The following is a 9,933-nucleotide window of genomic DNA, read 5'->3' on the forward strand; positions in this document are numbered from 1 at the left end:
GCCAGGCAATGCAGAAACCCTGCCCTCCCGGCAGCTCCAGGGCGCTGAGCTGCTCCCCTCCCACAGACCCCAGAGTGAGCAGGCCGCCAGCCCCTGTCCACTCCATTCCGGGAGCGCACACCTGCCACATGCGGCCACCCAGACAGCCACCAGGGCAGCCCTGCTTTGGACGAAGACAGCAGAGTTCAGAGAAGTGAAGCCAGCGGTCTGGGGTCACACAGCACACACTCCCACCCCATCACCTGGCCAGTGAGCCCCTGGCCACTAGGGGGCCCTGACCAGCAGCCCACTGGGCAGGGCAAGGTAGCACCTGGAAAGGTCACAGTCCAGGGTTCCACAGCGTGGCTGTCCTCCCCGGGACTCTTTTCCCCAGAGGCCTCTCTCGTTTCCCCTGTACAAAGGTAGCCTGTGCCTCCCGGGCCGGGCTGGTGTCTGAGACCCAGACGCTGCTAGGGGGGGATCAGGAGGGGGGCCCATCTGCTCCAGGGACCCTCCAAGGAGCCCAGCGGGGGGCCTCCGAGGTTCTAAGTCTGTCCTGGGCAGAAACCCGGGGCCTACCCTGTCCCCCAGCGCCGGGGTGACCACTGCAGCTTCCTGGGAGAGGAGGGGCCATGGTGCATCACACACACCTGTGTCCACGCGTGTGACACGGAGCAGCGCCCATGTGGATGGCAGCCCCAGGCCACCCATCTGCCCGGGCCAGCCCTACAGATGGCGCAGCTTACAAACCGCTGCCCGCACCCCGGCGGCCCCAGGCTCACATTTCCAGACAGCAGGGAAGGACTCCCCTCCCCCACCTCGGCTCTCCCGGTAGGCAGGGAGGGGTGCAGCAGGCAGCAGGGCTCTGATTCTCACCAAGCTCCCCCTTCTGGCTGCCCCCATGACGGCCCTGGGCAACCCTGTACGCAGGCCACCACCCACGGAGTGGGTGCCTTGAGGCTGCAGCAAGCACCTCAGGGCTGGGGTCGCCCGCTTCGTGCACCCCTACTCCTGGTCACCCAGCGCAGACGCTGCCACGGGGCAGCCCGGATCCCCTCAACCTCTGCCCTACTCCCTGCTGACCTCCGCCTCCACCAGCCCACAGCTGGGCTCCCCAGTGCTCTGTTCCGGGCCTCCCTTCTCACACCTCAAGTCTGAAAGACACCCTCCAAGCTCCGCCAGGGCTTCCCAGGCGTTGCACACTTAGACTGAGGCACGGAAGCCAACCTCGCCTGGGGCCCCTGGGCGGCGCCGGCCACCGAGGTGTCCTCAAACCCGGGCCTCTGGTGCCGCCTGGTGGCCACTCGGGGGCAGTGCGCACACAGCCGCGGGAGGCTGCGGGGCGTCGAGGCTGGCGAGGTCCCCGCCCAGGCTGCAGACGCCCCAAGCGCCACAGCTCTGCCGGCTGCACACTGGGGGTTCCAGGGGACCCTTCCCCGGGGAGCACCCCGTCTCCCGAGTTCTGATCACTGCCAGCCGGACTCGCCTCCCGCGCAGGGCGTTCCCGCGAGCCCGCCCCGCGCGGTGACCTTCTGGGATCATCCTACCCATCGCTCCCAGGCACCCGAGCAGCTGGGTCTATTTTTATCCTCACTGTGCAGGAAGTAGAAGCTTGTGGGGGGTAAGGTCACGGCGGGGCCATGCTGTGGGGCGCTGAACCCCATGTTCAGAGCCTCTGGGTGTCTCTTCTGCGCCCTCTGCTGCCGGCAGGCGGGACTGCCACTGCGCCTGCACCCAGCTGAGACATCCGCAGGTCGGTTTGGAGCGGTTCCCCAACATTCCTGGGGGGTCGCTAGCCACCCCATGCAGCCCAGGACCCCACATCAGTCGCCCTCGGGATGTGGCCTTCAGCCAATCTGGCCTGACTTGGACCTTGCTGCTTTTCCCACAGTCAGTTTCTGCCTGGCCCCTTGCGTCTAGGTCTGCAGAACGGCGTTCCGTCCAGCCTGGCCAAAGGTCCTGCCCACCCTGTCGCCCTCACCCCTCTCCTCCTCCCTCCGCCCTGCACCTCAGTAGGCAGAGACCTGCTCCTGCCAGTACTGCCTCGGCAGCCCAGGGCAGGCCAGGTAGTGAGCTCCCGGTCACCAGGGAGGTTCAGAGCCTGCATGTTGGAATGTGGTTAAGCAGCCATTCTCACTAACTTTGAGAGCTAACAGGAGCTGAACTGTTAAGAACGGCAGGCCTGGGGCACTGCAGCGTGGGCTGACACGCTCAGGACAGTCTTTCAGCCCTTTTGGGGTTCTCCTCAGACCTGCCCTGTTCACACAGGCAGGGGAACGGGCTGTGTTACCCAGCGAACTGCGTCCCCTTGAAAAGATGGGGTCAAAGGCCCGGTGTGGTGGTCTAGACCTATAACCTCAGCACTCAGAAGGCTGAGGCAGGAGGATCACTCTGAGGGTGAGGCCAGGACCACATGGTGAGACCCCAACTTGAAAAAAAAAGAAAAAAGGACAGGAGTGGTCCAAATCCCCAAGGCCTCAGAATGAGCCCTGACTTGACCTTCCCAGGGTTCTCGTTAAGATGACGGTGTCAGGGTGGACACGATGGGTGTCCTTACAAACAGAAAAATGTGTACAGGGACAGACACAGAGAGGGTGGTCCTGTGGGTGAAGTGGGGGGCAAGGGTGCCCAGGAGCCAGGGTAGGGCCATATCCCCATTTTGCAAAGGATGAAACTGAGGCTCAAGAGCCAATGGCAAGGTGGAGACTGGAGCTTGCTACCCTCCTGCCTCAGCCTCCCCAGGAGCTGGGAGCTCTGCTGGGATCTTAAAGCCAGACTGTAGCTGAGCACCAAGCTGTCCCAGGGCTCCTTTCCCTCACCCCCTGCGAGCTGTGCTCTCTGGGTGGCGGGCCCGCCTCCCCCTCCCTTGGCCCAGCCCTCCAGAGCCCGCCCATCCCCCTCCTCACCTTCCCTGTGGCACCATGAGACACATACTGGGCTCCCTCCCGCTTGGCAATCTCAACTTGCTTGCGGGCGATGCAGGGCCTGGCAAGGGAGGTGCCCAGGAGGTAGCGGTCCTCGTACAGTGCACTGGACTGGATGGCAGGCCAGATGAACTCCTCCACAAACTCCCTGCTCACATCCTCGATGAACACCTGGGAGACAGGTGTTCCACAGGGGTGAGGTGATTGGAGTGGAGAGCTGTGGAAGTTTCACCTCCACTTATTCTGCAGCTGTAGCAGACATCACTAACTGATTCCTGCAAAGCATATCTTTACTCTCCTTGCCACACTCATGACAGACATTGCTAATCAATCCCACACTATCAACCCACAGAACCAGGCAGCTCAGAAATCCTTCCCAACAAAACCAAACTCAGTCCCCACCCAGACTTGGAGCCCTCGTTCTTAACCAGGGGTGGTGCCAAGTCCCCAGGGGCACTTGGCAATATCTGGGCAGGATTTTGTCACAGTTGCCAAGTATGGGGAAGACAGAGGGCTTGTGATACCGGGTAGATAAAGGCCAGCTGCAGGTAAACAGTGCCAAGGTTGAGACCACATGGTCATGAGGAGCTGCACTTAGCGGAGGTGAGTGGATGGACAGATTGATGGATGATGGATGGATGAGAGGAGACAGAAAGACAGGGTGCCTGGGGGATGGATGAACGGCCAGGAGCAGATGGACAGGAAGTGGGTGAGTGGAGAAGAGTGGCCGGGGAAGCAGATAGAGTGGGGTTCACACTCCTGACACACTGGCGGGATGCGGGGGAGCAGTGCTCGGGGCCGGAGCTTCCACGGCTCCAGGAGTGTCCCCAGCAGTCAGCTCCACCGCCAGCCCAGCCCAGCTCTGCCCCGTACCTTCTTGGCCCCAAGCTTCAGCGCCTTCTTCCTGGCTTCCTCAAAGTCTTCCTTCTGGCCGATGTTGGCCTGGGGAGCAAAGGTGGAGAGGCCCAGTGAGCCCAGGGACAAGAAAGAGGGTGGGAGGGACCAGCAGCCCAGCCCTTCACAGCCATGATCATGGCAGGAAGGAGAGGGCATGGACCAGGTGGGGCGCTGTGGGTAGCACAGGAACTGTGTGGAGCAGGACGCCATGGGCTGGCACCCAGGCCACTGGGCCCAGCTCTCTGCTGTTGGCTTCCTGGCCTCATCTAGGGCCCAGCATGCCCAACACGAGCTGGTGCAGAGGCTGCGATGCAGGAAGTGCCTGGCAGGGCGAGTTTCCCAGACAGGAAGTGCCCTGCCTGCCTGCCCATCCGAGCAGGCAGCCCTGTGCCAGCCACTGGGCCTCCACTTCCTGTCACCCCCATTTAGATGCTGTAGGCTCTGGACTGAGCCCTGGGTCCTGCATTTTTTTTCATTTTTATCGGTACCAGGGATTGAACTCACGACTGCCTGCTTTCAAGGCAGGCGCTTATGCCGCTGAGCTAAATCCCCAGCCCCTGGGGTCCTGCATTTTGATCTTGCTGGAGCCAGGCCTGCAGTGGTGGCCTGAGATCAGAGCCTCTCCACCTGTGGGGTCCAAGGGTACACAGGGCCTGGGCTACTCCACAAGGGGATCACCCCGGGGCCCTGGCTTCCATTCAGCACTGTGGCTGCCATCCATCCAGTGACTGCAGACAAAGCATTTCTCCCTGTGCCTCGGTTTCCCCCACCTGGACTACAAGGGGACGGCACAGAGCACGCCAGGGCTACAGCTGATACCTATCTGTCCAGAGTACCATCGTCTCCTCCCCTGGAAACAGAAGCTGTCCTAGGAGGGTCCCTTCTTCAGGGACACAGGAAAGAGGCCAGTGACCCAAGACTGACCCCCACGCAAAGGCACCCTTAGGCTGGGGAGAACTCAGCTGTGAGGGTAGCCGTGGGCAGCCCGTATGTGCCCTGAGGCGGCATGAAGGAAGCTGAGTAAGGCTAGAGACAGCTGGGTGAGCATCAGGGTGGAGCCTTGCCTGAACCCTCCTACTGCCAGGCGTCTCGGCTCAGAGAGGCAACTGGTGTGTGTGTGGGGGTGGGGGTGCCCACAGCTGGTGCTGAGTTTTTCTCCCTACATGGTTTCAGTTCAATTTCTAGACTGAACACAAAGCCAGGTGGAGAAGGCTTTGATGAGGGTCGACTGCTGGGTGCTCAGGCAAGGCAGGGGGACACTGCACACGACCTTTTACCATGCCCAGGGCACTCAGGTCTCTTCCCCTCCCAGCTGCCGTCTTTACTGAGTTGCTGGAGCTGACCAGGACCGGGAGGGAGCACTGGGTCTCTTGTCTGAGGCCAGGGCCCTCTCCATGCGCGCTGGATGGCAGCAATGCCCAGGCAGCCTCTGTGCCCCTCCCAACCTGGGACTATCTTCAGAGAGCCGCGAGGGACGGGCATCAAGGATGTGTGTGGCAGAGCCCAGCGGGCAGGTGGTGGGACACACAGACAGGGAGCAGGACACACGGACAGGGAGCCGAGGCGGCTCCTCACCAGATAGGCGATGACGTCATATCCCTGCTCCTTCAGCCACACGAGGATGCACGAGGTGTCCAGGCCGCCGCTGTAGGCCAGCACCACGGAGCCCTTGCCGGACATCACGTCTGGAGAGAGCGGAGGGGAAACAGCAGGCTCAGCGTGGCCTGCAGGGGTGACCCAGGTCCAGGCTCCTCACAAAGCAACGCTCGTGGGTCACTCTGAACCCCTTCCGGGGCCCCACATCCCAGGCACAGTCACCTCCACTGGGGAGAGCAGACACAGTGCTCAGAGAGGCTCCTGGTCAAGGTCATGGAACTAACAGCTCAAGGTCACAGAGCCAATGTCTGGGAGCCCGGGCTGCTGCCCAGCAGGCAGCACTGCCCGGAACCTGCAGGAAGCGGGCAGGGACAGGTGGCGGAGGGGTGCACCTGGCCTGGGTAGCTCCCCACACCCAAGTGCACCGCAACTTCTCCAGATCCTAGGCCTGGGGTGCGGGACGTGAGTTCAAACTCACCACTGCCAAGTGGATTTTTCCCAGAAGAAATAATGGAACTAAAAATCATTGTCCAGAGTCCCCAGAACTGTACCACTTCTCGGGGCTGACTGGAGCCTTTTGGGCTTAGTGTTATCAAAACTTGGAGCCAGGAGCGGGCGGGGCCTCCGAACTTGGCCCACGGCCCCGGCAGCCCTGAGAGACTCTGCAGGACTCCGGGGCTGAACTTGAAAGTGTGGAATATGATCCCAGCACCATCCTGGGCCAGGCCGCGGGCCACCCTCCCTCCAGTCTCACAGCGCCTGCTGCCACTTGGAACTCTCGGGACAGTGGGCCTGGCTCCTCCCCTCCACTGGGCCTGCGACCACTGTCAGCTGAGTCCCTGGTCAGCTGCAGGCCCTGACCCTGCAGCCAGCAGACGGTGCCCATGGCAACGGCAGCCAGACAACCGGCTGGGAAGCTGCAGGAAGGTGGCAGGGGGCAGGTGGGCAGTACCTGGGATCGGGGTGCGGCTTCCGCTTGTCACAGTCTGTCTTCCCAGTGCAGGGGAGCACTCTGTAAAAGAACAGTGGCTCAGCTGCTTGGCCCGGCAGCCCGGGGGCCCCAGAGGCCCTGCCCTGCCTTAGTGAGGGACTGGCAGGGTCCGGTGAACAGCCAATCCCATTGCGTTTGTTGAGATAGCACGATTGGGGATAACATAAAATACACGGGAGGCCCGAGTGTGGGGACACAACCCTGAAACTCTCACCACATCCTGATGATAAACACAGCCACAAGACCCAAGCTCAGCCCTCTCCCCTGAGCTCTCCCAGCAGAGGTGGCTCCAGAAGCCCCCGCCCCTCACCAATGCATGTGGGGCCGAGAAGGGGCATCCGAGTAGGGGGGGACACTCAGCAGGAACAGACCGGTCACTGCCCCTGCCCTCGTGGGTGTGTACGTTTCTCTGCATGTTCATGCGTGTGTCCTGTTGGGGCCCGTATGTGCACGTGGAGATCAGGGGCCAGCTGGGCTGGGTAAATGGTGCAGTGGGACAGTAACCTGAAGTCACCTCTGCCCTGTCTCCTCTGCTCCCAGACCATGGTGAAGCGCCCTTCTCCCTCAGCCACAGAGCCAGGGCTGTGTAACCCAGCTGGGGCCAGGGGCAAAATCTGAAAGGAGCGGAGGCCTTGACTGAGGAGGGAGAGAGAGCATTCTCTCTGTAGGCAGAGACCGTGGCCACGTCCTCCGGATCTGAGTTCGAGTCTCTGCAGCTCTCCAAGCAAGGCTGCCCATCTGCAAATCAAGCTCGAGGAAGATCCAACCACCGCAGGCGATGGCCAGGGCTTGGGGAGGCGCTGGGCGGGAGCTGAGGGCTGGGCAAGGCTGCTCACGACCTCACTCTCCTGGCCAGGCTTTCCCCAGATGCTCGACTTCAAAGCCATCTGGATGCCCCAGGACGGGGGCTTCCTCCCTCAGACCCCTTGCGCTCCCAGGAGGGCCCAGGGCAGGTTTTCCCTGTTCCCAAGCAGGCAGGGCAGCCTCTGCCAGGAGAGCCGTTTGCCTGGGAAGAGTGGGAAAGTGACCTCGTGTCACGCCGCCGGGCACACTGGCCTCAGCTGGCAAGGTGGGGGGTGATTCTCTGCAGCCTCAGTCATCTGGCCAGCGCCCAGGGGACCTGCGCCAGGCCAGCCTGCGTGCCCGCTCTGCCCCGGGAAACTCCCACGGCTCCAAGATGCCAGGGCTGGAGGCACAGCACAAGTGAGGCCGCAGTCAGAGCCACTCGGAGGTCGTTTCCAGGGCAGACAGCCACTCTCTGTCAAAGACAGACACAATGGCTTCAAGCCCTGTGGGAGGCTTTGCACTCTGCCATGGCCCCTGTGAATCCCCGGTCCTTGCTCCTCCCAGGTCCTCCCTGGCAGTCGAGCTCAGCTGAGCTCCATTTGTCATCCCCCCCCCCCCCCCCCCGCTAAGTCGTGACTCTGCCTGAGCAGGAAAATTCTCTCCCACCCTGACGCTCCTCATGCTAGGATTTCAGCTCCCAACCAGTCTCGCAGGTTTTGTGTATGGTAAAGCTAGGCTGCAATTCCGTTATCGACCAGAAGGCGGCGCATGTTCCCTCTACAAGGCCGGGTCTGAACTCGTGAAAAATCCGAACCATTTCTGGCCAGTTTGGTCTCTAGTTCCCACGAAAATGCTCCCCAGGTACAGGACGGGGAGGAGATGAAGGTCTCCGGGGATCCTGGACAGAGACGCTTAAATGTTCTCCTAGGAACATTTGGTCATAGGAAGCGAGAGCATGCTTGGCTGTTTATTCTGCTAATGTCACAGTGTGTCTCCTCCCTGGCCCTTCCCCGTCCGGGGTGGGACCTGCCCTGCACCAGGAAAGCAGCCAGGGCTGGAAGCTCCACTGTGCTCGGAATCGCCGCAGAACTCAGAGCTCCAGCCCCTGAGTTCCAGCCTGGTACCTCTTTCCGTGTGGGTGCCCAGAGCCCACTTCAGGGGCCCCCAGCTGCCTGCCTTCCAACCTGCTGGCGCAGCAGCTGGGCAGGACATGGCTCCACCCCTGTGGAGCTCCACAAGCTCAGGGCAAGAGGCAAATGTGGAGGCCCTGCCAGCACTCAGGGGACAGAGGCTGTCCAGAGAGTGGGGGTCCCCCTGTCTCCCAACTCAAGCTTGGCCCCGAATAGGTGCTCGGGAGAGTGAGGATTGGGCTCAGAGTTTCTGCTGCCCCAGGACCAGGCCTATCTTGAATGTCCAAGGAGACCAGGAGAAGGTGACGGGGTGGGGGGTGCTGGGACAGACTCCACCAGGCTCCACACGGTGCCAAGGCCCCGTCTCCTTCCTGGCTGCTTTTGCCTTGACTGTCTCCGTGGATGGCCTTAGCCCTGGGGCCTGGCTGAGCCCGATCCGGCAGAAAGGGAACCGAGACTGGGACAGGGCGGCTGACCCAAGGCTCCCCGGCCCTCAGGTCTGGGCCTGGCCTGGAGCTGGGAGGGGAGGGATTAAAGCTGTGTGGAGCCCTGGGGAAGGTCAGGTCTGTTCCCGCCCAGACACCTGCTCCCAGAAGGGCCCTACAGAACGGGAGAGGCCTTTTCTCCATGCCTCAAAGACCCTGCATCCTGCAGGGGGCCAAAGGCAATAAAACCCAGAGGCCCACGTTTCCTGGAGAGCTCCTCCCCCTGGCCCAGCCTAGGACACAAGAAGCAGAGTGGCAGCCGCCTTGCCCAGACAGAGGCAGGACGGCCTCCGCCGTCCCGCATGGATGGGGAATTCCCACCCAAGGCCCCAGGACGGTCGCCAGAGTCTCCGCTCAGGGTAAGCTGAGGTTCGAGAAAAGCTACGCCCGCAGGTCTGGAGGGCCAGAGGTGGCGCTGGGGCTGGACCCCCCCACACTACCTCTAGCACGGGGTGGCGCAGATGGCGAGGCGCGCGGGGGAGAGGGGATGCGGGCCCCTGCTCACGTCGGGCTCCCAGGTCTCCACCCACGAGCTCCACGACTCAGAGGAAGCCGAACCTGAGAATTCTGGGAAGGACCAGGTCCGCACGGGGACACCGGGCCTGCCCCCCACCCCACTGCCGGACTCGTCCGGTCTCCACGCGTGTGCGCAACAGAGGCCCCGCGCCCGCCGCCTCCCCTCCGGCTCGGCCCAGGCCAGGGCGCGCAGGTCCCCTCGGCCTGCGCTGCCCGCTCGGGCTGGGACCTGGGGAGCGCGAGGCGAGCCGAGGCTCCTTACCCGGGTGGCAGGCGGCGGAGCAGGGCCGGGAGCGGCGCGCGCCCCGGGTTATAAACACAGGCCCGGGGGCAGGGCCGGGACCCGGGCACGTGGGGGCGCGCGGCGACAGACCCCGCCCCGGGCCAGGCCCCCGCCGCCAGCCTCTCGGAGCCCCGGCACCTGCGGTGGGCGGAGCCGGCCCCTCCCCCCGTCTCCGCCCCGCGCCCCGGGCGCCCGGGGTCTGCGCCAGCGCAGCCGGGGGCAGGAGGGGGGCCGGCTCCGGCCCAGGCCGGCGACTGCAGGCGCCTCGCGGCGCGAACCTGCGCCCCTGGCCGGACGAGCACGGCGGTCTTGCGAGAGCGCCTGGCGGAGGCGCTGGTGGGGATGA

The 9,933-nt window shown here is 63.3% G+C and overlaps 2 protein-coding genes across 2 annotated transcripts in view; one reads left to right on the forward strand and one right to left on the reverse strand.

Moving 5' to 3' along the window:
• Positions 1–9,641, reverse strand: part of Ass1 (argininosuccinate synthase 1) — a 37,467-nt gene extending 27,826 nt beyond the window's left edge. Inside the window, exons 1-5 of the mRNA XM_003470940.5 lie at positions 9,567–9,641; positions 6,349–6,408; positions 5,376–5,485; positions 3,777–3,845; positions 2,886–3,074 (exon numbers count right to left, since the gene is read on the reverse strand). Of these exons, the coding sequence (XP_003470988.1) occupies positions 2,886–3,074; positions 3,777–3,845; positions 5,376–5,480 (363 nt within the window). The 5' untranslated portion in view covers positions 5,481–5,485; positions 6,349–6,408; positions 9,567–9,641. The remainder of the gene's footprint in view (positions 1–2,885; positions 3,075–3,776; positions 3,846–5,375; positions 5,486–6,348; positions 6,409–9,566) is intronic.
• LOC134474970 (collagen alpha-1(XII) chain-like) lies at positions 6,281–9,933 on the forward strand. Its single transcript, XM_063244107.1, has 4 exons — positions 6,281–6,337; positions 7,478–7,590; positions 9,021–9,147; positions 9,235–9,933. Exons 1-4 carry the CDS (start codon positions 6,281–6,283, stop codon positions 9,931–9,933), a joined length of 996 nt encoding a protein of 331 aa, XP_063100177.1.

Source organism: Cavia porcellus, unplaced genomic scaffold, assembly GCF_034190915.1.
Source record: "Cavia porcellus strain 051 isolate PalLab524CR breed Dunkin Hartley unplaced genomic scaffold, mCavPor4.1 scaffold_49, whole genome shotgun sequence".
Lineage (NCBI taxonomy): Eukaryota > Metazoa > Chordata > Mammalia > Rodentia > Caviidae > Cavia > Cavia porcellus.